The 27,257-nt window shown below is 38.3% G+C and overlaps 1 protein-coding gene across 8 annotated transcripts; it reads left to right on the top strand.

Annotated features, from left to right (window-relative positions):
- The first annotated feature begins 1,094 nt into the window (after positions 1–1,094).
- CCP110 (centriolar coiled-coil protein 110) lies at positions 1,095–27,257 on the top strand. Of its 8 annotated transcripts, none has more exons than XM_059415221.1 (16): positions 1,095–1,308; positions 3,134–3,279; positions 5,487–5,642; positions 9,595–9,723; positions 12,219–13,866; positions 16,366–16,493; positions 16,966–17,143; positions 17,681–17,820; positions 18,286–18,402; positions 18,766–18,867; positions 19,281–19,397; positions 20,838–20,911; positions 21,459–21,521; positions 22,412–22,474; positions 22,942–23,027; positions 25,298–27,257. In XM_059415221.1, exons 3-16 carry the CDS (start codon positions 5,502–5,504, stop codon positions 25,348–25,350), a joined length of 3,039 nt encoding a protein of 1,012 aa, XP_059271204.1. In that variant the 5' UTR covers positions 1,095–1,308; positions 3,134–3,279; positions 5,487–5,501; the 3' UTR covers positions 25,351–27,257. The 8 variants fall into 8 exon arrangements, with proteins under 8 accessions (XP_059271204.1, XP_059271203.1, XP_059271201.1 ...); XM_059415220.1 differs by having other exon boundaries at positions 16,363–16,493; positions 22,415–22,474; XM_059415218.1 differs by having other exon boundaries at positions 16,363–16,493.

The following is a 27,257-nucleotide window of genomic DNA, read 5'->3' as shown; positions in this document are numbered from 1 at the left end:
ACTTTTCCTCCTACTAAGGACTAGTGAGGCTTTTGTACTAGGCACTGTTCAAGAAACTTATCTCAACTGTTCTTCATAACTACCCTTGTGATAGGCACTTTTTTGTGATAAGCACTTTTATTTATTTTTTAAAAGATTTTATCAATTTGACAGGCAAAGATTACAAACAGGCAGAGAGGCAGCCGGGGGTGGGGGGTGGGGGGCGGGGAAGCAGGCTCCCTTCTGAGCAGAGAGCCCGGAGGGGGAAATGATCCAATGACTCCGGGATCATGACCTGAACCTAGGGCAGAGGCTTTTTTGGTTTTTTTGTTTGTTTGTTTGTTTGTTTGTTTTTTAAGATTTTATTTATTCATTTGACAGAGAGAGAGATCACAAGTAGGCAGAGAGGCAGGCAGAGAGAGAGGGAAGCAGGCTCCCCGCTGAGCAGACAGCCCCGATGCCGGAGGCAGAGGCTTTAACCCACTGAGCCACCAGGCGCCCCGATAGGCACTTTTAAAGCTCATTTCCCACGTGTAAAAATATGCACGGGAAGGACTTTCAGTAAGAAAGGCGGAAGGTTAAATCGAATTAGGAAATGTGAAGGGGCAACTACATATTTTGGAAAAGTAGTAACATGTTTAGATAGGAAATTTCGGTAAGACATCCGGAGCTTTTTCTTTCATCTTGAACCCTTTACCTTTCTTTCTTGGACTTTGTTTTCCTACTGAGTTTCAAAAAGGTAGGGATGTCCTGAGGCTTAGAGTTGATATCTAGGATTCAGCAAATTTTTATTTACAGAGAAAAAAAATTGGTGATCGTTGTACGTTTTCCAACGACCACAAAGAAAGAGGTGATCTCTTTACAGATAAGAAAAAAGTAGCAATTGCAAGGAATACTTCAGGGGTTCAGACCTGAACAGCGTTCCCACATAATTTTCGAGACTCTAGTTTGCAGTGAAGACTACGTTTTCCAGCGTGCATCGCGCTTCCCGCATGTACTAAACGCCAGGGCGCCGGTACCCAGCCAGGGCGTGTACCCGGCCGCGCAATGCACCTCGGGTATTGTAGTTTTTGGAGGCCCAACCGTTCCAACGGCCCGGGAAGCAACCACCGGAAGTGCCGCCCAAGAAGGTGGAGTCCGGGAGGTGGCGGCGGCGGTGGCGGTTGCCAGGATCCCGCGTTGCCGCCTGAGACCCGTAATATGGCGGGGAGGAGAAGGAGAAGGAGGCGGCGGACCGAGCTGCTCTCTGTCAGTACAAATTGAGTTGTTTGCTTCCTGACAAGGCCCGTGGCGAAGGAGAAAAAGCCTGACCGGGCCGTGGGAGATCAGGTGTGTGCCTAAGGCGGGGGCTAGGTACATCCTCCGTGGGTTCCTCCTGCGAGGCCACGGGGGGAGGCGGAATTGGCGCCCTGGGAGCTGAGGGTGTGAGCTCTGTAGGGAACCCGAACGCTGGGGCTGGGATGCGGGTCTTCGAGCCCAGAGAAGGGCGCCGGGTAGGAGGTGACGGGTGCCCGGGGACCAGCGACACTCCGCGCGGAGGTGATGCTCGGATGCTGACGCTGCCTGGTGGGCCCTCGGGATGGAACCTTAGCAGAGGAGCTGGGGGAGGTGGGCGTGGGGCGCTGGAGTCAGGGCAGAGGGTCCCTGGCAAATAACCTCGGGGCAGAGCCGGAGAATCACCTCCTGTTGATAAAACTGGACCGTTTTTCTTCTCCCAAGATGCTGCCGAGGGAGTCATCCTCAGGGTGTGCTCTGGCCATTCTGAAAGCCGGTTACCACAACCAAAGGCCCTAGCTAGGAGTGCTGTTTATTCTGCTTTGGAGCCTCAGGGGTATAAGCTTGAGGCTAATAAAGCAAATTCTCAGATGCTGCTAGGTGATTCCCACTCTGCTTCTATCTTGTCGTAATCCCAGTTCCCTACCTCCAATTTAGGCAAGTGAAATGCGCCTAGAGATTGATGGGGAGGGCTCTGGAAACAACGAAATGAGGAAGATGACCCCTTTTGCCTGTTTTAAAATTACATTTGAATCCTGCCAGGAACCAACCACTGTCACTGCCCTTCAGGAATCCATAATCTTGTGATAAAAATCATAATAATCATCATCCTCTTAATAATAAAGGCAGTCCTCGTTTGTTGATGCTTTCTGCATGTCCTGCATTATGCTAATTGCCATACATGTATTAGCTCATTGAGTTCTTGAGACAGATACTCTGATTATCCCTGCATTACGTATGAGGAAATTGAGGCATGGAGATGGTAAGTAAATTGCCCAGAACACACAGCTAGTATGTGCCTGAATAAGGAACCATTCCCTTTATTGTGTATACAAGGAGATTACGTCTTTGGGAGCACTGAGGGGTAAACAATCAGCTAGGATTTGAAATCAAGGCAAGATCAGTTATATGTTACTTTTACCATTCCCTTTAGTGACATTTCTGGTAGAACACTGGTGAGGAGTAGCTAGCAGAAGGATGAATCTATGGGATTTGCAAAGAGGCTCGTTTGGAGAAGGGTCATGGTATAAATGGAGAAGACAAGGCATGTCTGAACTTGATGCAGCTGGCAAATTATTGGTTCAAGTGGACCAGTAATGCCTGACGGTAAAGTACGGGTCAGTAGATTTGTGGTTGGAGTGGTATTTTGTCAAGGCTCCTTTAAAAAAAAACTGTTGACAGATAATTGTGGTTTGAGAAACAAAGTGCCCCTTTGCTTAATCATATAGGATACGATGCTCATTTTTTTTTTTTTTTAATAGGGGGAGAGAGAGACAGAGAGAGGAAGGGGAAAGAGCTGTGGGTGAGGGAGAGAGGGAACCCCAAGCAGGTTCCATGCCCAGTGCAGAGCCCAGGGAGGTGCTGGATCTCATAACCCTGAGATCACGACCTGAGCCAAAATCAAGAATCCAGTGCCTAACTGGCTGAGCCACAGAGGTGCCTGATTGATGCTCATTTAAAAAAAATGATTGCCTTTGCAGTTTAGAGGTACCATTTTCTTCAGAGAATAGGGTCATCCATGAAATGACCATTCTCTAAATTCCATTCTTCCTTTCTAGCTTCTTTGTTGTATAGTCCGCTCTCTTTTTTCCTCCTGGTTTCTCCTGGTTTATTGATTGAGCTAATTACCCTAATTCATTTATTCAATACTTTTATCAAGTGCCTACTGTGTGCTGACGCTGTTCTGTGTAATGGGGATTCAGTGGTGAGCAAGACTGAAAAGGTACCTGTGCTTATGGAGCTTACGTTTTGGTGGAGGAAGACAGACAAAACCCAAGGAAATAAACAAGATAATTTCAGATAGTGGTAAGTGCCATGAAAATTGGGAAGCAGCAGGGCAATGTGATGTGATAGTGACTGATGTAGGGTTAATGTAGATGGAATCGTCAGGGATGGTTTGAGGAGGGGGGCATCCAAGTTGAGACTGAAGGATAGGAAAAGTTCAGTCATGCTCTAGGATCATTTGGTGATTTCTGTAATCAGCCATATTAGCACTTGTATTTGCGTATTTAATGCACTATCATATGCTATACTTATGCTGTGATAGTCTATTACTGTACATCTGCAATATGCATGACATATGGGTCTTTTGAAGAGATATGAATTTAACTTTCCAAAGCAATGAGGCATATCTATATGATGTTGTTGGAAAAAAAATAAAATTTGCCCTAAGAGTCTTTTATTTATTCCTTACATTTCCCAGACCTTTAAAACAGAATTTCATGCTTTGCTTGTGTACCCACAGAAAGTATATTTCTTTCATTGTGTCTACGTTCCTGTTATGCTGGCTGCAGGGGTTGTGTTAAGAAATATTTTTGAGTATTTTAGTAGAAATGGGATCATTTGAATTTCTGTTACATTTTAGCTTCAGCATATTCTGGTTCTTAAGACAGCGTAATAGGGTTTGAAATCCAGACTTAAAAATGAGGCCTTGCTATGGTTGTCATGCAGAAAGGTGTGGTGGTTGGTTTTTTTGGCTTGTTTTATGAATATGTTTGCAAAACAATCTCATTTATACTCTAAAGATCCATTTCTTTGAAATTAAACTCACACTTTGCATAAGTCAAATACAGAAATAATTAGAATTGATGGGATGGTAGGAAGTTTTGTTGATAAGACTACCAGTTGGTCAAAATATATCTGATTTTTTTTCATAATCAAATCAGAAGAAGCTTTTTCTTCATTTCTAATTGTGTTATAATTTATCCCTGACACCTTCGCGGAATTTTGAAGTGCCTTGAGGCTTAAGACAGTATCATACTCCATCTTGTTTCATCTCTGCGTGTTTCACATCATCAGTTGAATTTTTCTGCCCCCCCCTTCTTTGTTAATTAATTGTTTTAAAATGAACACTTACAGGAACATTATTGTATTAGTTTTTCTGTTTTCACAGTTTATAACCTTGCTGTTGATGAGTCTGATGATGTCTCTCTTTTTACTTTCCCTTGTTTGTTTAAAGGAAGCAAAGCCAGACTTAATGCTGTGGAAACAGGCAATTAAATATTTAACACTAGCTAAATGAGCAAACTTGCTAGCTAATCCTTCCTGATTACCTTGAATTTTTATAGCCACTGTCACAGTTTTCCAGAAATCGTGAAATTACTGGGCTGATGGTTTTAAGTAGTTTGGTGGTGGTTCCAGTTTTCAGCAATGAAATAGAATTATTATGAGAACCAGCAGATTTTCCACCTCTGACTGATTTGCCCAGTGACCAGGAAGTCAAAGTATATTTTTGAGATGTGAAAGTAATAGACTTTGAACTTCATGATAACAAAAGAATTTTTAAAGTAAATACCCTCTTTTATGTAAATAGCCTTTTTGTCTCCAAAAAATACCCTTTTTGGCTACAAAAGCATTTCCACCTTTGTATGATTTAGTTTTTGCTATGTAGGTAAGTCCTGATAAGGAAAATACAGTATTCTATTTTATAATCTAAAGTTAGTGAAGTGGTACAGAACTTTTTTCCATTAAGAATTTTTCACTGGCGAGTTCTTAGTACTTTTTTAGACAAGTCATATTTATTTTTTATTTTATTATTTTTTTTTTTTGATTTTATTTATTTATTTATTTGACAGAGAGAGAGAGATCACAAGTAGGCGGAGAGTCAGGCAGAGAGAGAGAGAGAGAAGCAGGCTCCCGCTGAGCAAAGAGCCCGATGCGGGGCTCGATCCCAGGACCCTGAGATCATGACCTGAGCCGAAGGCAGCGGCTTAATCCACTGAGCCACCCAGGCGCCCCTTAGACAAGTCATATTTAAAGATTGGTTTATATACTTACTTGTGTTCAGACATATTTACTATATGAAACAAGGCTTAACTGGGTAGGGTCTTAAGGTGCTTACCTATACTTAGGAATTAGCTGCTCATCAGTATAAAAAAAACCCACAAACCTCTGGGAAGGCAAATTTTAGAAGCTGTGCATTCTAGACATCTTTCTGTGCTAAATAAAATTTGCCAAATAATTAAGATATGTTCTTTTCAGCACGTTAAAAAAGACATTTTTTTCTCTTACAGTGTAATTGTGGGAAGATGGAGGAGTATGAGAAGTTCTGTGAGAATAGTCTTGCCAGAATCCAAGAGGCATCACTATCCACAGAGAGCTTTCTGCCTGTCCAGTCTGAAAGCATCTCACTTATTCGCTTCCATGGAGTGGCTGTGCTTTCTCCACTGGTAAATATTCTTTGATTTTGAAATAAGCATTTTTCTATAGTGAATCACTAAGATAGTTTACAGAAAAACAAAAGAAAAGCTTATAAAGATTGAAAAATATGGCTCTTATTTAGAATTAAAGAAAAACAAATGAGTTTGCATTTTTTTTTTTTAATCTACTTGATAGGCCAAGATCCTAGTGTTCCTTAGGTTGTAAGGAAGGGTGCTTATACTGCATTTTTGCTGAGAAAAGCACTTGAATTTATTTTGTGGGGACCCTTTTGGTAATGTTTATCAGAATCTAAAAGTATATGTAACTTTGACTTAGCAGATCCATTTTGGGGAATATCTTAGACTTTCACTTGTCTGTGCCAGAAGAAGTGCGTACAGGTTATAGAGTAGCAATGTTTAAAATAGCAAAAGATTAGCAAACAACTTAAATGTCTAACAGTAGTAGACTAGTTTAACAGACTGTGGTCCATTTTATAGAATCTTATTCATGCGATTAAAATGAGTGCAGTAGACCTAAATGTGCAGGCATGGAAGGTTCTCCACATTCTATTGTAAATCACTGCACACATTATGCTCTCAGGAGCAGGGTAGAATAGTGGTTAAAAGCCTGGCTCTAGAGCCTTCTGGTCTTGGTTTAAATCATTACTCTGGGGCGTCTGGGTGGCTCAGTCAATTGAGGGTTTGCCTTTGACTCAGGTCATGATCTCAGGGTCCTGGGATCGAGCCCCACATTGGGCTCCTTGCTCAGCAGGGAGCCTGCTTCTTCCTCTGCCTACCCTGTTCATACTTTCTCTCGCTATCTCTCTTTCAAATAAATAATAATTTTATTTTATTTTTTTAAAGATTTTATTTATTTATTTGTCAGAGAGAGAGAGAGAAAGAGCACAAGCAGGCAGGGTGGCAGGCAGAGGCAGAGAGAGAAGATGTTGGACTCGATCCCAGAACCCTGGGATCATGACCTGAGCCGAGCTGAAGGTAGCAGCTTAACCAACTGAGCTACCTAGGCGTCCCTCAGATAAATAAAATCTTAAAAAAAAAAAGTCATTACTCTGCATCTTAGCTGCTATGCAAACTTGCAGGTCCATTTCCTTTATTTGTTAAATGAGGATTAAAAATAGTAGCTACTTCACAGGGTTGTTTTGAAGATTAAATGCTCTAATATACGTACAATGCTTACAACACTACTTGGGTCATAGGAGGTACTTATATATGGTTGTAATATATATATATAAGTTAACTATTTGGATTTTTATATAACAATATTCTTTCTCTGAGAAAGGATAAAGGAATACAGGATGGGAAGGAAAGCACTCTTTCCATTATAAACTCTTTCATATTGATTGGATGTTTTTAAAATGTGTGTGACTTTATTTCAAATCAGGAAATTAATATAATTGAAAGTAACAGAGTTAAAAAAATTTCTATAATGGGAGTTAAAAGATCAGTATCTTTTGCCAACACTTTTAATGAAATTTTCAAACATAAAAATAGAAAGGGTGGCACAGCAGCCATCCATATATATACCATTTAGAGTCCACAATTTTTAACATTTTTGTCATCTTTGCTTTATCGTGTTCATGAATTTATGTGTGTGTGTGTGTACCTACATACTTTTTTTGTTTTATTGCTGAGCCATTTGAAAATTGCAGATACATAACACTTATCCCTTAAATATTTTAATATATGTATTCTAAAAATGAGGATATCCTCCTACATAAAACCCCAATACCATTATCACACTTTAAGAAAATTAATAATAATTTTAATAGTATCTAATATCGGTTCATATTTAGATTTCTGTGTTTGTGTGCAAAATGTCTACTTATAACTTTTTTTTTCCTAGTCTGGGTCCAGTCAGAGTTCACAAATAGCATTAGCGTGTTATATTTTTAAAAATCTATTTTGATCTAGAACAGCTCCTCTACCTTTAAAAATAATATTTTTGGGGGCGCCTGGGTGGCTCAGTGGGTTAAGCCTCTGCCTTCGGCTTAGGTCATGAACCCAGGGTCCTGGGATCGAGCCCCGCATTGGGCTCTCTGCTTAGGAGGGAGCCTGCTTCCCCCCAACCCCTGCCTGCCTCTCTGCCTACTTGTGATGTCTGTCTGTCAAATAAATAAAATCTTTAAAAAATATATACATATTTTTAAAAGATTTTATTCTTAAGCAATTTCTATACCCAGCATGGGGCTTGAACTTACAACCCTGAGAGTGACTCAGCCAGCCAGGCATCACCCTTTTTTGTTGTTGTTGTTGTTGTTGTTTTTTGTAACGATAGTGAATTTTTGGAGACCAGACCAGTTATCTTAATAGAATGCCTTATTTTGGGTTTGTCAAATTATTTTTCCATGGTGATATTTTACTTGTCCTCTAGTCCCTGTAGTTCCTATAAACTGGAAATTAAGTCTAAAGGTTTGATTAGGAAAAAATAAACAAAAGTTGGGTCAGAGTCCGGTTAAACATTTTTGGCAAGAATTCTTTAGAGCTGATGCCCTGTGCTCCATATTAAATTAGAAGTTACATAATCTAGTTGTCCCTCTGTTAGTGATGTTTAGTTTGAACACTCGCTTTTATAGGTGGTGACTGCCAGATAACTCTTGAAAGTATACATTTTCCCCTTTTTGATTAGCAAGTAAATTGTGGAATGATTCTTTGGTACCATGCAAATAATAATTTTATAACAGGGATGCCTGGGTGGCTCCGGTGGTTAAGTGTCTGCCTTTGGCTCAAGTCGTGAAGAGCCTGCTTCTCCCTCTGCCGCCCCCCTCCCCCGCCTGCTTGTGTGTGTGCTTTCTCTCTCTCTCTGACAAATAAGTAAATAAAAACTTTAAAAACAATTTGTTTAAAACATTTTTATCAGCCAGTTGATAACATATTGCTTGATTAGTTTAATATGGACCAAAATATCTGAGCCTTGTTGTTTAGGGTCTGTGACTCCATCAGTTACGTATTTATCAGCAAAATCTGATGCTTATGGACCTTAATCCATGATTTTATGTTGTATGTGATAGGTGAATAGCATAACTTTGGAATAATTTTTTATGATATGTTTTCCATTTGCATTATTCTAAAATAAGTCTTGGGGCACCTGGGTGGCTCAGTGGTTAAGCATCTGCCCTCGGCTCAGGTCATGATCTCAGGGTCCTGGGATTGGGTCCCGCATCGGGCTCTCTGCTCAGCAGGGAGCCTGCTTCTCCCCCTCTCTCTGCCTGCCTCTCTGCCTACTTGTGATCTCTGTCTGTCAAATAAATAAATAAAATCTTTAAAAAAAATAAAATAAGTCTTGACTCCTTCGTGCAGTGACTAAGCTTCTTAGAACTTAATAATTAAGATTTAAATTCATTAAAAAGATGTAATGCTTAGAAACTTCAATTTTTTAGGTGAATTTTATTTTTTCTAGAACGTACAATGAATCAAGACCAAATGTGTTCTGATTTTGTAGGCAAATAAAACATTATCTGTTTCTTTTGTCATTAAGCCTTTAGACATTTTCTTGAAATAGCAAAGAGATAAAATGTACACTGATTAGAAGATTAGAAATTGAAGAACCTGATCCTGTGGGGTAAGATACTGCCAAATGAAAAGCTCAGCAGTGGCCAGAAGGGCTTATTTTACCTCTCATTTTAGAGCATTTGAAAAGTGAACAGGTTTTTTCCTTTCTTTTAACTTTTTATTCAGTTGAGAATAATTTACATGCAGTAGAATGCACAGAGCTTAAGTTCTAAAGTTCCAGGAGTTTCAATATATGGCATACACTTGTGTAACTCATAGCCATACAGAATATTTTCAGACCCACAGAAAGATCTCCCATGCCCCATCCCATTCATTGCCCCCACCCACCGTTAGATTTCTCCCCCTGTAGTTTTACATGTTGTACATTTTAATCATTGTGATTCAAGGCTTCCTGATTTTAAGATGTTTTTATATTTATGAGAAATAATTACATATTTCTGATGTTTTGCAGCTTAACATTGAGAAAAGAAAGGAAATGCAACAAGAAAAGCAGAAAGCACTTGATGTAGAAACCAGAAAGCATGCTATTAGGAAGAAAGCTCTATTGACTCGGGTCCAAGAGATTCTTGAAAATGTTCAGGTGTGTAATGTAGGCTTTTTAAAGTTATAATTAAGAAATCATGAGGTACACATTAATAATAATTTTTCAGAAATGCATTTGCACTTTCTAGTTAGTTACCAATATATTTCACTGTTATGTTTGAGAATCTTTGTGGTTTGTGATATTCCATTGCAGTTACTCCGAAGAGCATTCAGTTCCTTGTTAGTAATGCACCCAGTACTTGAATCAGAGGGTACTTAGACAATGGAGCCCTTCCCTGAATATAATTGCTTATTGTCTGTGTCTTATGACTCTAAAAACATGGAATTCTCAGTGACAAAATGATGGAATTGACCATTGTAGTTTACCTCTGAACTATTCAGACTATTGAGTCAATGACCTTATTCTCATTCTCTGCTAAAGTAAATAACTGCCCCCCATTTTTTTTTGATGAAATTCTCTTAAATACACAAATGTAATTTAGATTACATAAGTAGACTTGTCTAATGTATCTTAGATCTAATCTGAAACCATTTAAACAGTACATTCATGCCTTTTGCAATTATTTTTATTTAGCGAATTTAAATTTGTAAACAATTCGTTTTAAGGTCTGGATTATTTCATACTAAAAAAAAAAAAACATGAAGTACATTGAACAAATAATTTCTGCCATATACAGCTGTTTTGCTGGTTACATCTTAACATTTTTTCATAATCTTAGGGGTTCGTAGTTTGTATAATTGATCCTAGATGACACTCGTACAATGAACCTTAGGCTGTTTCCCACTAACTGCTACCTTCATTTGTCTGTGGGTAGTGGAGTTTAATTTGCACATTACAATGGCTGTCCATTTTAACTTTAAAAAATATAATATGTAGCACAATAATAGGGGTAAGTTTTTAATTTACTAGGTGTTTCATATTATTGAAACAAAAACAGCATGTCATTGTTGGTCCAGTGAGGGATTATATCAAATATATTATTAATGAGATTGTTGAGTCTTAAAGCTTCCAACATTTAATAGAGCATGTACGTTGTTAAACTAGAGAGTAATGAATTAATTATGCAGATAGAGACATTTTATATCATACAAATAGATGTCTCCAGTCTCTTTTACCTATAAAACCTATCATTCTTTGATACATTTTTGTTGTTATTTATATTCTCTAACCAAAGGCTCATTTTAGTAGTACACAAAAAACATAGCTGTAGCTGCTGTATATATAAATGTGAAATGTGAAGTATTTTAAGGAAACAGTTTATTTTTCTTAAGCCTATGAACATGTTTATGGATTTTGTGAATGTGTTTCCCTTTTGTTTTATTTTGGGGCTGAGGTTGTGACTAAGTATATTTTGTTGTGCTGTTTATTGCATACTACCTGGAAACCATTATATGTCTTGGGATTTATAAGGTATAACAGGAGTGCCCTATGATCTAGGAAAAAAAAAAACACATACATAACAACCTAAAAATCTTAATATTCAAGATTCTGGAGTCTGTATTGATATGGCAATATGATAATTTCTGTCAGTTTAATATATGCTTGTATAATCTTTAAAAGCCTTCCAGTTCACTTTTTATTCTTTTGCAACGTCAAATTATTTAGATAGAAATGTAATTTTATTTTTTCTGTTGTATCTCTTGTGTGTTAGTTGTTCTCGTCTTAATTTATAAAATTTTTATTTATTTTGCTTGTTCTAAAACTCATTAATGGGTTGCTGTTTAAAATGTTAGTTAATCAAATAGAAATTTGCTTTGGTGAATTAGATTTTAAGGTGAAAATCTTCTTATTTCTAAGTAACTTCAGCTACATGGTTGAGCTATCATTTAATACAAATTTACCTCATCATATAGAAGGATTTTAGTTCAAATCTGGTGTAAGCATGTGGAAGGCAGGAGTCTTGTTACTGAATTATTTTTGCTTAATATCCTAGAGAAGTTAGCTTTTAGAGTTACTCAAGTAAGAAATTTAATTACTTGCTATTTATCTCATACATTGGTATTCTTAGTTTTCATGGGAGGACCCAGTTGGTGACTTTAATAATATATAATACAGGAGAAAGTTAAGATCCATCTATTCCAAGATTAAGTTGTGCATGGATATGTACATATAGATGTGTGTATGTACCCATTCACATGTGTGTATATTTGTATCAGATTAGATAATTTCCTTTTTTTCTTTTACTCTTTTAATAAATAGGCCAGGATGGCCAATAGATGTTTTTATATTTTTATATATTTTATATATATATATATATATATATATAATATATATTATTTTTTTACTTTATTTGATTTATTATTTTACTGATTTATTTTTTATTTGATTTGATTTTTTAATCAATAGATATTTTTAGTAGTAATTTGAGCCCCATGTGATACACGATACAATAGAAAAAGGTTGTCTTAGTTTTTGTCTGTGTTTTCAAATATTAGAATATTTGAATTTTCTATTTCAATTTTAGAAAATAATGAAATCGAAGGCCTTTCTTTGCAGTGAGGAAATAATAATTTTTAAATTTTCTTTTCCAGGTTAGAAAAGCACCTAATCCCAGTGATTTTGATCCATGGGAGACTGAAACAGTTTATTCTGATTCAGAAGTCAGAAACTTGAATGTCCCTTCCACATTTCCAAATATCTTGCCAAGCCCTACTGAACACTCTACTTTAGGAAAGCTTGAAAAGACAACTGGAATTTTGCCATTGAATCATGAGGACCAATTTAAAGCTAATGGGACAGATTCAGCTAGGGACTCAGAATTTAATTCTCTGAAGCACTGTGATAGTTCAGATGTTGTTACCCCCGTGGAAAAGGAAGCTTCCGCAAAGATCCCCTCAGCAGCCCCTCAGGAAACTCTTCTGTCCGATGGTCTCTTCCCATCCAGTGAAGAACTGGACCCAACACTTTTGGAGGAAGTTACTCCAGATCCCTACATAATGAGTCTTCAGAACCTGATGAAAAAGTCAAAGGAGTATATAGAAAGAGAGCAATCTAGACGCTGTCTGAGAACTAGTGCGAAGAGGAGTGTCCACGAGAGTCACTCAGATAAGGAAAACGAAGCTGTGAAAGTGACCGACTGTGGGAAGGAGAAGGCGTGGCCTGCCAGACCCTGTGCTTCAGTGATTCCGGACAAACCAAGCCTTAATAAATCAAATGTTCTTCTCCAAGGTGCTTCCACTCAAGCAAGCAGCACGAATGAGTCCGTGTTCGGTAGCTTTTCTAAAGTGGACATACCCGTACGAACTGGCCATCGCACTGTTTTAGACCCCGAATCTGATTTTAAAGTCATTCCCACTTTTGTTCCCGAGAATAACATTATCAAAAGTCTTACTGGTTCATATGCCAAATTACCTAGTCCAGAACCAAGCCTGAGTCCTAAAATGCATCGAAGGCATTCGAGGCCATCATCAGCATGTCATATTCTTATAAATAACCCGATAAATGCCTGTGAGTTAAGTCCTAAAGGAAAAGAGCAGACAGTAGACTTAGTTGTTCAAGATACTGATGAAAAAACAAACATACCTGAAACTGTGCCAAAGTTACCAGTTGATTTAGTAGGAGTTTGTCCAAGCAAGGTTTATGTCACCAAAAATACATCTGAAGCCATACAGGAAGTGGTTGTAGGTAAATCAAATCAGGTATGCCAGTCTTCAGGAAATCAGTTAGGAAACAAGGTCATTCCTGGACTTGCCGTCGTGGAAGGTCAGTTAACGTCCGATGGGAGAGGACCACCCAAGATGGACAGTACGTGTCCTACAATGCCAAGATTGCATGAGCCATATGCCACCAGTCAGTGTATAGTGAGTCAAAACTTGGGAAGCGTGAGTGCCCTCAAGTCAGCCAGTGTGCTGGAGAAAAACACCTGTAATTTACAAATGGAACTGAATAAGTCTTATGATGTAAAAAACCCATCTCCTTTATTGATGCAAAACCAGAATGCCAGACAGCAGATGGACACCCCTACAGTGGCCTGTGGCAATGAACTGTTTTTGGATAACAGTTTTGAGAAAGTTAAACGGAGACTTGATTTAGATATTGATAGTTTGCAAAAAGAAAACTGCCCTTATGTCTTAGCGACAGGAATAGCTGAACAGGAAAGGCAGCATTTGCCAGAAAAAAGATACCCCAAGGGATCTGTCTATATGAACAAGAATAAAATGTTAGAAAGTAGTTTCAAAGGTAAGGAAACTTTGAAGTGTGTTTGATACCTGCCAAGCAGATGGCACCTTTATCGAATACTTTTAATTGACATTTTGAAAAACAATAATAATTGTCCTCATCTGTATATCAGGGTTTTTCATTTCATTTCTCTTACTGGAGAACCTATAATTAGCTATTGTTTATTGCCATTGGATAGGCTTTCTTAAAGCCTTCTCTTGTTTCAAATATGAATCTTTCACAGTTCACTTTGTATCACAGAGAAAATTGTTAGTGACTGGAGGAAAAAGTTCTTGGATGATACATCGCTCATAGTCTTAATCTAGTGTATTAATACGAGATCTTCCTTTTAGATGGCCAGTGGTTTCTAATATTTTCATCAGTCTGTTGTTTCATTTGTAATCAGATCTTCATGTAGTTGGTCTTTCAGTGAACCCTTTGACATCAGCTTATTAGAGAAAAATCGTAAATAAGGCTCGGAGTAGTGTTTTAAGAATGACATCTTTATTGATAAAAATTATTTCAAATTTCTTTCATATCTAATGTCATATTAACAGCAACTTGTTAAAACATGTCTTAACTCCTTTGTTGTTGCGGTTCATAATTCTTCATTACCGATATGGAAGAAATGAGTCAAGTCAGTCCAGTTCTTGGACATAAACATTTCAGCTCCAGTGTGATCTATACCTTCCTGAAAAAAACCTTCACATTCTGTAAAATCGCACACTAAAAATAACAGGGTTTATGGAAAAATAGGGTTGGGACAGATGGTTGAAAATCTGTGTAACTTTATAAGAACTCTAATAAAAACATCAGTGGGTCCCTGGGGACCTATTCAGATGGATAGGGCAGTGTAACTGGTGGCCGTGTCTGAATACCAGAGGCCCACACAGCTAACTAAGGGTCAGACCTGGCAGAGCTTTTGAGAGGATCACGGCCAGTGTGAGGGAGGTGAGGCCAATCATGGAGGCAGCCAGCTTGCTCTGCTCTCAGAGGAGCCCCTGGGCAGCGCTCGGTTATGACATTCTTAAGATGGAGCTGAAAGCTGAGTGGACTCTCACTGTTGGTTGAGTGGTTGAGCTGAGGAGCTTTGTCCTTTTTTGCTGAAAGCTGTATTTTTTGGGAAAGATTTTATTTATTTATTTGACAGAGAGAGAGATCACAAGTAGGCAGAGAGGCAGGCAGAGAGAAGCGGGGGCAGCGGGCTCCCAGCCAAGCAGAGAGCCTGATGTGGGGCTCGATCCCAGGACCCTGAGATTATGACCTGAGCCAAAGGCAGAGGCCCAACCCACTGAGCCACCCCTGAAAGTTGTATTTCTACTGCTTTTCAGCTCCCCTTTGCCTGTGGAAAATTGCACACAAATGCAAATTGTTGTAGCTGAATAAAATGTATTTAGGAACAAATGATGGGAATACCGTAGCAGATAGATAATATGATTTTTTTTTAAAGATTTTATTTGATAGAGATCACAAGTAGGCAGAGAGGCAGGCAGAGAGGTGGCAGGGGAAGCAGGCTCCCTGCTGAGCAGAGAGCCTGATGCGGGGCTTGATCCCAGGACCCTGGGATCATGCATGACCTGAGCCGAAGGCAGAGGCTTTAACCCACTGAGCCACCCAGGCGCTCCAACAGATAGATAATATAATATACTTATCTTCAGTGAAAATCATTGACTGTATATAAACTGATTCTTTGAATTCAGTTGAATTGTGATGCATCCATGAATAGGTACTGCATCCCTGTAATACTTGGAATTTCAACATCTGAGAGTGTCTTAACTCTTTCTGTTCAGTAAGTTGCATAGTCACAATGGTTGAATGAATTTTTTAGTTTGCAATTTAAATATCTAAAATTTTAATATCCAGTGTTATTTGGAAACTGAAGCTGAGGAGCCTTACATTATCAAAGCAACATTTATTTAAAAAACCAAAACTAAACAAAACTAGAAACTACAATACTGGAGATCTTGGAGAAGGACCAGAGTCAGAAGAGAGTTGAGATGCAGATGCAGATGTGAATCGCATCTTGAAGTTAATTTGAGTAAGGAGAGTTGATTTGAGTGAGGAGAATCTTTTTTTTGTTTTTTAAGATTTTATTTATTTAAAATGAGAGTACAATCAGTGGGGGCGGCAGGCAAAAGGAGAGGGAGAAGCAGGCTCCCCTGCAAAGCTGGTAGCTCGATGCAGGGCTCGATTCCACAACCCTGGGATCATGACCCGAGCCGAAGTCAGTCACCTAACCAACTGAGCCACTCAGGTGCCCTGAGTAAGGAGATTCTTGACTGAGCAGATAGTCTTGGCTCCACCGGTTCAGATCATGGTGGGATCTGTTGAGTGAGTGGGGATGGTGGCGACAAGCAGCCTCCATCGGTAGCACGAAATGCAGGGCGTGGCAGAAGAGAATGTGGCTCCGAGTGAGGACCTGGCTCTACCTTGATTGTGTTACATCGGACCTAGGAATGTATCTTCGGTCAGATATTAGTAAATTTTATAAATTTGAGGGGATGTGTTTCTTTTCAGAAGGCGAGGAGATATTAAAAAGCAAGATGTTAGCTTTTGAAGAAATGCGGAAGAGGCTAGAAGAACAGCATGCCCAGCAGTTATCGCTACTCATAGCTGAGCAGGAAAGGGAACAGGAAAGATTGCAGAAGGTGAGGAATTAAAACGTAGGGATATGGGACTGGTAAGTGGAATTTCACTGGGGGTAATAATGAATTTTGGTCACCTAAAGGGTACTCGTAGTTTCTTCCCCTGTATATCTTAATCTCTGGAGGTGATTGACTTTGATACATGGATATTGCCAAAGTGTGAGGTTTAATATTGAACTCCTTATCGAAAAATAAATGCATAATTCATCAAAAGGATACTTTATCGAATCCTTGATTCAAAACGTTTAGTATTTTTCAAAGATTTTATATATTGATGCTGAACTATGCATTCTGCAAGAATGTATTGTAAGAACAAGGATACTTGTTTGAAGATTTCATTGGAGGTAGGAAAACTTGAAATTAATCATTTGCTGATAATTACCCGTTACTTTTAGCTAAGCCTAAAGTGATGGTATTTTGGTACATAATTCAACAGAAGATGTAGCACGTTATATAATACACTGCTAACCTACAGGAAATAGAAGAACAGGAGAAAATGTTAAAAGAGAAGAAGGTGATTGCAGCTGAAGCGTCTGAATCGGGCAGCAACAATGCGGCGGACTTAGAATGGAGAAAAATAAATGAGTCTGGTTTGCTGGAAACGATGCTGTCTCAGGTGGACTCACTCCGTCCTTCAAACTCAAATAGCTCTGGTAAATATTTTCAAAATTCTCTTCCGTTGGAAGAAATTATCCTATAGTAAGATATTTTACTTTCAAACTCTAGCTCCATCCTTCAAGTAATCCCATTTGCCAGCTGCCCAGTAAGTAGTGAAAAATGAAGTGAGAGCAGATCAAAGACTGGTGAGCAGGTGTTCATGAGAAAAGCCACCTGAGCCAGGAAACTGTCAGGATATTTGACTCAGAGCCCAGGCTTTGTTAATTCATGCAGCAGGAGATGTGCTTCAACTGAAAACACAGTTTGCCGTCTCCGCAGTGCTCTTGAATTACATCTAATTCTTCAGACCCAGCAAGAGCTTATCTCCACATCTACAATTATCCTGAGACGCTGTTTGTGTGGAAAAGATCCATCTGGTGCAGAAGCGTAAAGCCCATAAATATTTCACATCCGCACGTGGACTAGTTTCAGAGGCAGTTGTTATTCTTAGCGAGTCACAAGTGTTTTTTTGGATGTTCTGCATATTCTGATTATATGACGTCAGGTATAACTCTGTACATGTATTTCTCTAGGTTTCACAAGTTCTGCCCTGCAGCACAGCTTTGCTTCTACAAACGAAGCACCCTTCTACCTCTGGGGCTCATCAACTAGTGGCTTGACCAAGCTCTCAGTAACAAGGCCTTTTGGAAGGGCCAAACCTAAATGGTCTCAGGTGGGCGAACTTAATGATATTTGTATGTCTATCTAGCTATCATTTTTATTTTTTTTTTAATTTATTTTTTTTTTTTAGAGTTACATTATCGGGGCGCCTGGGTGGCTCAGTGGGTTAAAGCCTCTGTCTTCGGCTCACACTGTGATCCCAGAGTCCTGGGATCGAAGCCCCATGTTGGGCTCTCTGCTCGTCTGGGAGCCTGCTTCCCCATCTCTCTCTCTCTGCCTCTCTGCCTACTTGTGATCTCTGTCAAATAAATTAATAAAATCTTTTTTAAAAAATGAGCTACATTATCTTAGGTTGTACAGATGAGGACAGATGTTTGTGCCCTACATCAAATAGCTTGGCACTTCTCGGAGATGACCGCACACAGAGCATACATGTGTAGAATTCAGCTCATTGTAATAGACTAAGGATTATAAGGCTCAGATTCTTAACTCATGGTGTCTGTTTGATTTCTTCTAGGTTTTCAGTCCGGAATTACAAACAAAATTTAATAAGATAACTGCAGTGGCAAAAGGATTTCTTACTCGAAGGCTTATGCAGACAGATAAGCTGAAACAACTTCGCCAAACTGTAAAAGTAAGGAGTTGGTGTGTTGTTTCTGTTTCACTTCTGGCTCAGTTTCTCAGTCCAGCGATGGCTAGTCACTAGCTAGAGGTGACTCATTAGTACAGAACTTAGGCAGATCAAACATTTCTTAGTCACTGCAGTGTAGGCGATTATAGAAATCTGATTAAACTCATTTAAATGACTTTTTAAAGTGCGTAAATGAAGTAGTTTCTATATGTCTCACCTCAAAGGGAGTGCTATTTGACTTCTGGGAAGTAATAGTTTTATGTTCTCAGTGATTTTGAATTGGCTGAGAAAAAAATCAGAAGGAAATTCCAGTGATCATGAGTCTTTCTAGAAAAGTGGTTTTTGAAGGATTATTTCGTCTTCCAGGACACTATGGAATTCATAAGGAGTTTTCAGTCAGAAGCGCCATTGAAGAGAGGAGTTGTTTCGGCACAAGATGCTTCTCTTCAGGAAAGAGTGTTAGCTCAGGTAAATGCATGTGTCCTGAAGGCTTTTAGATGGAAATTTCTATCTCTCCCCTCATTTAACCACTGAAAAGAGGTTTTAATTAAAACTTTAACCCTTTGGAGGCACCTGGGTGGCTCAGTCAGTTGGGCGTCTGCTTTTAGGCCGGGTCATGGTTCCAGGATTCTGGGATCCAGCCCCACATCAGGCTCCCCGCTCGGTGAGGAGCCTGCTTCTCCCTCTCCCTCTGCCATTCTCTCCGATTGTGCTCTCGGGCGCTCTCTATCTCTCTGTCAAATAAATAAAATCTTAAAAAAAAAAAAAAAAAGAACAAACTTTTTAGCCCTTTTCCCTTAAAAGTGTAAGAGCACAGAATATTACTAAACTCTAACCTCCTCTTTTTGAATGGGGACAATGTTTTCTTCTTTTGAACCTAGTTGCGAGCCGCCCTCTATGGTGTTCATGACATATTCTTTGTAATGGATGCCGCTGAAAGAATGTCTATTCTCCATCACGATCGAGAAGTTCGCAAAGAGAAGATGCTCAGGCAAATGGTATGTTACGTGAGTTTTTAATGAATGAAGAGTGGAAAAGAAAAACTATTTCTTCTACACTCAGAGAACTTCTGGTACTTCTGATACCAGATGTATGTTTTTCCCCACGCCAATCACTTCTCCCACACCAGTGGGGGGTCCTACAATTCACTTCAGTTCTGGTAGTTGGAGTTGGAGTTAAGAGTGAGATACTACAAGACAAGGAGGCAGTTAAGACTTCCTCCCATCCAAAGTCTCAGGCGTCACTTGTACTTCTGACTGACCAGCTATAAAACAGGATTCCCATAACCCTGCCTTTGGGTTTGATAATTTTCTTGAATGGCTCACAGTAGTTAGGGGATTGTCTGGTTTACTGTATAAGGACACAAGTGAGGATACAGATGAAGAGACACATAGAACAGGGACTGGAAGGGTCCTGAGGGCAGGAGCTTCTGTCCCTTCGTGGAGTTGGAGTGTGCCATCTTCCCGGCACATGGATGTGCTCATGGAAGCTCTCTGAACCCCATCCTTTAGGTATTGCTGTGGAGGATTTATCATGTAGGCATGATCAGTGATTAACTCAATCTCTAGCCCCTCTCTTGTCTCTGGACAAGGGGATAAGCTTCTACTCCTGTTTGGTCTTTCTGATGACTGGCCTTTACCTGGGAGCCCCTTCTAAAGGGGCTTATTGGAACAAAAGATGCTTCTATCACCCAGAAAATTCCAAGGGATTTATGAGCTCTCTGTCAGGAACTGAGATCAAGACCAAATATTAGAGCAGAAGATGCTCCTACCATCACCAGCTCAGCTTCCTAGGGTGTTAGGAGCTCTCTCTTAGGAACAGGGGTCAAAGATCAAATATCAGCAGGAACGAGGAGTGGAGACCAATATATTTATTTCTTCTTACTTCACATTGGGTTTCTGGGTTGGGGGTAATTGATACCAAATCTCATTCTCTATTTTGACTTTAGCATGCTCCCTACAATTTTAAGCATAGACCAGGTTCCCAGGATTACCAGCAACACTTAACTCTAAAGACAGATTTAAAAGAATTGGGTATTGTTTTGTGATTAGATTTTGGAGTTGAAGCCGTTCACCGTTGTTTGGATGACTTCTAAAAAACTATCATGGCTCCTGATTGAATTTCCTTTGAGCTATCAGGTGGATTTTGTCTTTTTGGAAACCAGAGTTTTTTGAAATCTGTCAGTGTTGGAGGTGTGTGGTTTGAATCAGTGATTTTAAATGGGTCGATAAAAGAAAAAGAAGCTAAATTTATATTATCTTATTGAGAAAAATAATTATAATTATATAAGAAGTTGGACTGTTTTAGTACTAAAGACAGATTAAGTTAAAGTTTCAAATACTAGTAAGAGAAGCTTTTCCATGCAGTCTGAGATCATCCCTGTATTATTTTAGTGGTATTACTGGTACCACTCAAGCTTTTTGGTTTGTTTTTTCAAGGACAAAGTGAAAAGTCCACGAGTGGCCCTGTCGGCTGCAACACAGAAGTCTCTCGATAGGAGGAAGTACATGAAGTAAGTTTTCTTTGTTTCATGTCACCTTAATTCAGTTACTAGCAAAGCAATTAATTTTAGTCATCTGTTGGTCTATTTGTGTATTCAAATTAGATAAAAGTTCACTTTTCTACAGCTCAGTTGATAGAAATCCCTTTTTTTTTAATATTAAGTTTTATTATTCAGGTGGTAAAATCTGATTTCATCTTTAGGTTAAATGTATCAATTACTGAAGGAGACTAAGTGTTCACTTGTGTCATCATAGCCACTCAGCCTTAAAATTAGTTAAATTTCATATTCAGTATTAATTCTACATCTTTTGAATATATTCTTTGTCTAATATGCAAAAGACTTCATGGGAGGAAAACCTAATGCCAAGAACCAGGATTGGTAACTGTCTTAGTAGGCTGCTTTTTTCTAGAAAGTAATCTCTAGTGCGCTGAGTACAGTTGAGTAGTACAGCAACCTGTAAATGATTTGTTTCTGTCATCCTGCATCACATCCAGAAGTGTTTTCTCTCCTTTTCTAAATACAATGTTTGTGTGTCCTTATTTTTATGTTGTATTAGAGCTGCTGAAATGGGAATGCCAAATAAGAAATTTCTGGTTAAGCAGAATCCTTCCGAAACAAGGTGAGAAAAATCACTTCGTCTCTGTGAGAAACTATTTATTTATTTAAAAAAATTATAAATCCCAAGCTTACTTTCTGTTCATTTAGTTCTAACTTTAGATCAGTAGGACAGTCTTTTCTGGCTAGAGGAGTGAGGAGGCGCCGAGATCCATATTAACACTGGGTCATGTACCTGGTTACATGTCAGACCAGGTGTTTCTGGACCTTTCTTTAGGATATGCCATCTCAGGTAGAAATTTCAGCACCCTATGTCCCAAGCTCAGCTCATAGCCCAGGACTGACTTAGGTTACTTACTAAAAAACCTTAGTGGCTTCTGGGTGGCTCAGTCAGTTAAGTGTCTACCTTAGGCTCAGGTCATGATCCTGGGTCCTGGGATTGAGCCCCATGTGGGACTCCCTGCTCAGTGGGGAGCCTGCTTCTCCCTCTCCCTCTGCCTGCCCCGCCCCCAGGCCACTTGTGCTCTCTGTCTCTCTTGCTATCTCAAATAAATAAATGAAATGTTTAAAAAAATAAATAAAAACCTTAGAAAGCTAGCTTAATATTTCTGATCTTATTTCTACTTTTACAAGAGTGATGCCAGTTGGATGTTTGAAAGGAAAAGTCAGTTTTTTGTAAAGTATATAAATAAATTACCTAAAAACACAAGAGTTAAACACATACATTGGACATCCTGACAAAAACCTAAGATTTGGGCTCTCAAGTGAGCAAAATATAAGTACCCTATTAATATGCTTCAATCAGCTTGATTTGCTGTGTGGTATTATTATATTGGCCTATCTGCATAGATGACTTCCCTCTCGCCGTTAATCATCTTTCATCTGTTAAAAGAAAAAGTGGGAAGGGAATGAATTTATGTCCTTCTCTTTTGAATTAACTTTTTACTTTGTCAGCAGAGTCCTTCAGCCAAACCAAGGACAGAATGCACCCGTTCACAGGCTCCTCAGTAGACAAGGGTAAGAAAGCCACCACCGCAGGGTATTTTAAAACATCCAAATCAAAATTAGCTTTGAGCGGGAAACATAATTTAGCGCTGTTTCCTTAAAGGGTAACTATTTTACAAATGTGATTTGTTCATAGCATTATGAAGATCTTTTAAAGTTTTGTGTTCAAAGATAACCCTTGGGTGTACTGTTGTGTATTACATTGTAATTATCATCTTACGTTGGCATGTTTTTACTTTTCATTTCATACCATTTTACTCATTAAGAGTTGTAAGCATCCATATAGTAAGCTCAGCATCACCAAAGTGATTCTCCAGCAAAGCCTGGGTCGCTTCCTTGCTGTGCGCATGCGTGAGACTTTCGTCCTTTTCGAGCTTATTTGTACTTTGAACCGTTGATGCACTGGGGTTGCTTTCTCTGAATGTTGAACATTTAGACCTTAATGCAAGTGACTTATTAATTTTTTTATATTCAATTAGAACCCCTAAGACATCAGTGAAGGGGGTTGTGCAAAATAGACAGAAGTCTTCACAGAGCAGAGTGCCTAACAGAGCGCCTGTTTCAGGTGTGTAGCAAATGAGTTCCCGAAGCCCGTTCAGCAGAAGGACGTGCACGAGCTGCCCCGTGATGCAGGCCACCCTAGGGCAATACCTTGTCTTAACTTGCCACCATAATTTGGGCATATTCACCATCATTCCTGCAAGTGATCGTCTGTGTTAGTATGCTGTGGCAAGTCAGGAGATCGTAGTAAACCTGTGGTTCCAATCTTGATTTCTGTAATGAAACGCTCTACATTTTTTTAATCTGAAAAATTTATAGAATTACACATGCTTAATTCAGAAAACTTTTCTATACATTAGTAAAGTGTAATAACCGATGCCTAAATCTACGTGTTTGTTCAGCTTTGGGGAAGTGTATCACCCGGGAATATTTCTATCTGCACGTAAAGCCATGAAAAATTTCTCCCTCTGGCCACAAGATCACATGTGAATATGCCAGGTGGGGGGGGGGGTAAGTTTTGTTTTTGTTGTTTTATGGATTTTAAATTGTTTATGGTGGCAAGAAGACAAATTTAGTATTAAGCTAATGCAAAGCTGTTAAGCTACTGTTTTAATATTTTGTGGGTATCTTTGTTAAGACACATTGATAAGCTCACCAGAAATTATGTGATCCATTAAAAAATACTTTCAAAGTGCTTTGCTTTAACTGCACTGCTTTCTAAACATTTAGAAGAAACCTAAATTAATCGCTAGAAAATGAAGATTAAATCTCTAATCAATTCTAATCTTCCATTAATATGCGATTAGGCATATTTCAGAGCTTTTATTACTAAGTGATTTCCTCCACATTAGGAGGGAATGAACAACATAAATTTTCTCGTGTTACTGCTATTTGTTCACAAAAGTTTGAAGAGGGAATGAGATGTACTGGTCATAACTTTGAAGTGATTGCTGACTTTTTGCACTTATATGGTGAATTTAATTCATTATGTTGCATATGTAGAGTATAATATAAAAGGTCATCTTTTGGAAGATGCTGTGAGTGACAGTCAGTGGGGTTGTTTTAAAGGAGACTGTGTAGCTGAAGATCCTGCTTATTCCAGAGGTGTTCGGAATCAGCTGGTTTGAAAGGTTTCTGGAAGAACTCAGACCAAACACCAGATGTGTTGCTTGTGAAGTTCTATGGAATTTTAAGACCTTGGCATTTTTTTCCCATATTAGACTTATATATTGTGACAAATCCTGGCCAGTTGGTGATTCACTGAGGAATTAGTATTGTTTTGTGTGATATTCTCCACTTGCCATGGTGATGACGATCCACATTCTTGTCTCATGCATTCCATCTCCACTGTTTGTCCCTCGTGAATCTGTAAGAAAAAGAACAAGTAACGCTCAACAGTATGGAGGATGAATAGGAGGTCATTGCCGTTAGTAACGTACTGAAGTTCAGTATCTAGAACTAGTGTGGTTTAATTGTACTGCTTCATAATTATTAATACAAATGAACTTACCACATATAATTATTATATATCTAAACAAGTACAAAATTTCCTGTTTTTTTCTAAAGATTTATTTGTAAATGAGTGCCTTATTTATACAAATGAAAAAGACTAGGATTTTATCATTTTACATAAATTGGAAATTTGGGATATGCCTGACTAATATTCTAACTGAATTTCAACATAGAGAGCCATAGTGGCAGTTGGGAAAGATCATTCTTTCTTGCTTAGATTTTTAATGACCTGGATTATGTTTGAGACAAACTTAAACTTCATGCTTTATTTTGATGTGCATGGAGAATGAACCCTTTATTTAGCAATTGATAGAAAGCTCATTTTTGTTGTGATGATAGACTTTCATACTCTTAGACCGAAGTAGGATGCAAAGGCTTATAGTTTGCTGCAAAGCAGTTAAAGTTGTTTATAGTTCTTATAAACTAAATTGCAATCTCTGATCTCATGTTTTAAAACATTTGCTCATTTGATGTCTTGTGCTTGACTCAGGAGTTTATAGTGACATTCAGAAGCCACTAATTAAAGCAAAGTAGAAGCAGTAATGCGAAATGGTTGTTAAGTAAAACAACAAATCAGGTGTAACTGGGTTCTCCGAGTCTGCTTCTGGCTGCTTCTTAGGCACGTGACCTACTCTCCCATGTCTTGATTTTATTATCCTTAAGATAGTAGTAACAGTTTCTACCTTGGGATTATTTATGTAAGGATTAAGTATGATCATGTATATCGCTTAGCTCGGTGCCTGGTTTACAGTGAACATTAATTAATTCGAATTATAGAAAAATTGACACTGAGAAATAATAATAGTTTTGCTCTATTTTTAGGAGTATATGCAGGAAAAATCCAAAGAAAGCGGCCAAATGTTGCGACAATTTAAGAAGACAGCATTCTTTAGGATGAACAAGGGGCGGGTGGGTGCGGGGCTACACGCTTATGATTTTTTCCTGCGCAGGACTCTTTAGTTAACCCTGGACTGTTTACACAGGCAAAGTGACATCAAAGGGCTGAGCAGTTATCTGCAAACTTGATCAGTCTGGCTGTTTCCTTCTCTACACCCTCAGTATCCTCTTAAGATTAGGTTTGGGTGAAGACACAGTAGTATTTAGTAATCAACCATCTCTGCTTAACCGGTACAAACACAAGTTTGTTTTCTGTACCCAGATGTCTGCTGAGAATGTTTTTTTGTAAATTTCAAGGACATTTGGATTTATTTCTATAAAATGTCAAAAAGGTGTGATAAATTACAAATATGTTTGGAAACACAAATTTCATTTACCTCTTCTTACTGATTGCTAAATTTGATAAATTAGATCCTGTTCTATTCAAGGGAGAATTACTGCAGAAGAATGTTTTTCTTTGGTTTTATAAAACTTAAACACTGGTTAATCTCTCAATCTTCATATTCTTGAACTTAGAGTATAATCTCATAGGAGAAGACACTTGCCTGCTGATTGTGGTCCCTCCAGAATTTACCACATAAGGAGCTGGGGGCCACCGTTTTGGTCACCAGTGTACATTCGTCTTAACCACTAGTTGTCTTGTGCAGAAATGTTAGGTTTAATGTAGGTTACCCCAGTACTCTTGGAAACACTCCTCCTAAATCATAAAATCTTTCTGTGGAGGGTAACAAATTAGGGAGATAGCACAATCTTGAAGGTAGTAGCACCTAGGAGTGAATCCATGCGTCCATTCTGTAATGTTGAGTCACCTTGCATGCACTTCTGTTTTCTTGGTGTTTTGCACATTTCGTTCCTTCATAGTCTGTTTTTTCTAGCTTGCCTGATTTAGGAGACACTAAAGGGCTATACAATAAGTTCAGACTTTCCAGTGGGATAGTAATATTGTCGAGTTGAAATTCTGCATTACTGTTATATAAGGTTTTCATCACTAATGTATTCATTTAAAATAGAAACCAAAAAATGTTACCAAGGGAACATGATTTTATGGAAGAGAATGTCACTGTTAATTTATCATGCCATTTCCAAAAAGGGCTTTGTGCTTCTCACATAAAATTGGGACTGTGTACACTTACTCTTTCTAACTTGAATTTTAAATAATACTGGTATTTTGAAAATGCAGACTATATATATTCTTAATATCCTTTTAAGAAGGTGGAGATAAAGATTGTTTTCTCCAATTTTCTGTCCTATTTAAAATTTAGCTGTTACATCCAGCTGTAGATAGGCAATAATAATCTACTCTGGGTGTAAACTTGATTTTCTTTATTGAGATATGTATCATTATTAAATGAGTGAGGCAGGAAATCAGAAGACAGTAAAAAATGTCTGAGTTACCAATTTTTTTATTTGTAGGCAAAGTGTATCAAAATATCTTAATATGATAAATTGTGCTTTATCATTCTGAAAACTCATATCATTGTGGGTCTTTCCAGAAAGAAAAGAGATGCTACAAGTCTTGTGCACAATAATGCAAATTAGCTAAAACAAATAGTATGTTTTGGAGAAAGTTAAAAGTAGCTTTAGATGAAGATTGAGAAATGGGAGTGTTTTTTGTTTTTTGTTTTTTTTACGGTAAAAGCATGTGTGTTTTACACCTATTTTAATGTTCACAGCTTCTTCTCATAAAAGTGCCAGAAATTGTTTTGTGCTTTTAATGGATTTTTTTTATTTATATACATTATTTTTGTTATTTTTACTTTGAGTGGAATGTTCATTAATGTAAATTGTATTTATTTTTATACTTTAATTTTCACTAGTTTTGCTTCTAGGCAAAAGGCAAAATAAACTTTTCATCTTAAAAGAAATCTAGTTTGATTTTTATTTA

The sequence above is a fragment of the Mustela nigripes genome, chromosome 11, assembly GCF_022355385.1.
Source record: "Mustela nigripes isolate SB6536 chromosome 11, MUSNIG.SB6536, whole genome shotgun sequence".
NCBI classification, from domain to species: domain Eukaryota; kingdom Metazoa; phylum Chordata; class Mammalia; order Carnivora; family Mustelidae; genus Mustela; species Mustela nigripes.
This window is presented reverse-complemented; position numbering and strand designations above follow the sequence as displayed.

Coding starts and splice junctions, on each gene's coding strand:
- CCP110 (XM_059415219.1), top strand. CDS start 5,502: ATGGAGGAGTATGAGAAGTTCTGTGAGAATAGTCTTGCCAGAATCCAA. Junction 5,643..9,594: donor TGGCTGTGCTTTCTCCACTG/GTAAATATTCTT, acceptor GATGTTTTGCAG/CTTAACATTGAGAAAAGAAA. Junction 23,028..25,297: donor TAACAGAGCGCCTGTTTCAG/GTGTGTAGCAAA, acceptor CTCTATTTTTAG/GAGTATATGCAGGAAAAATC.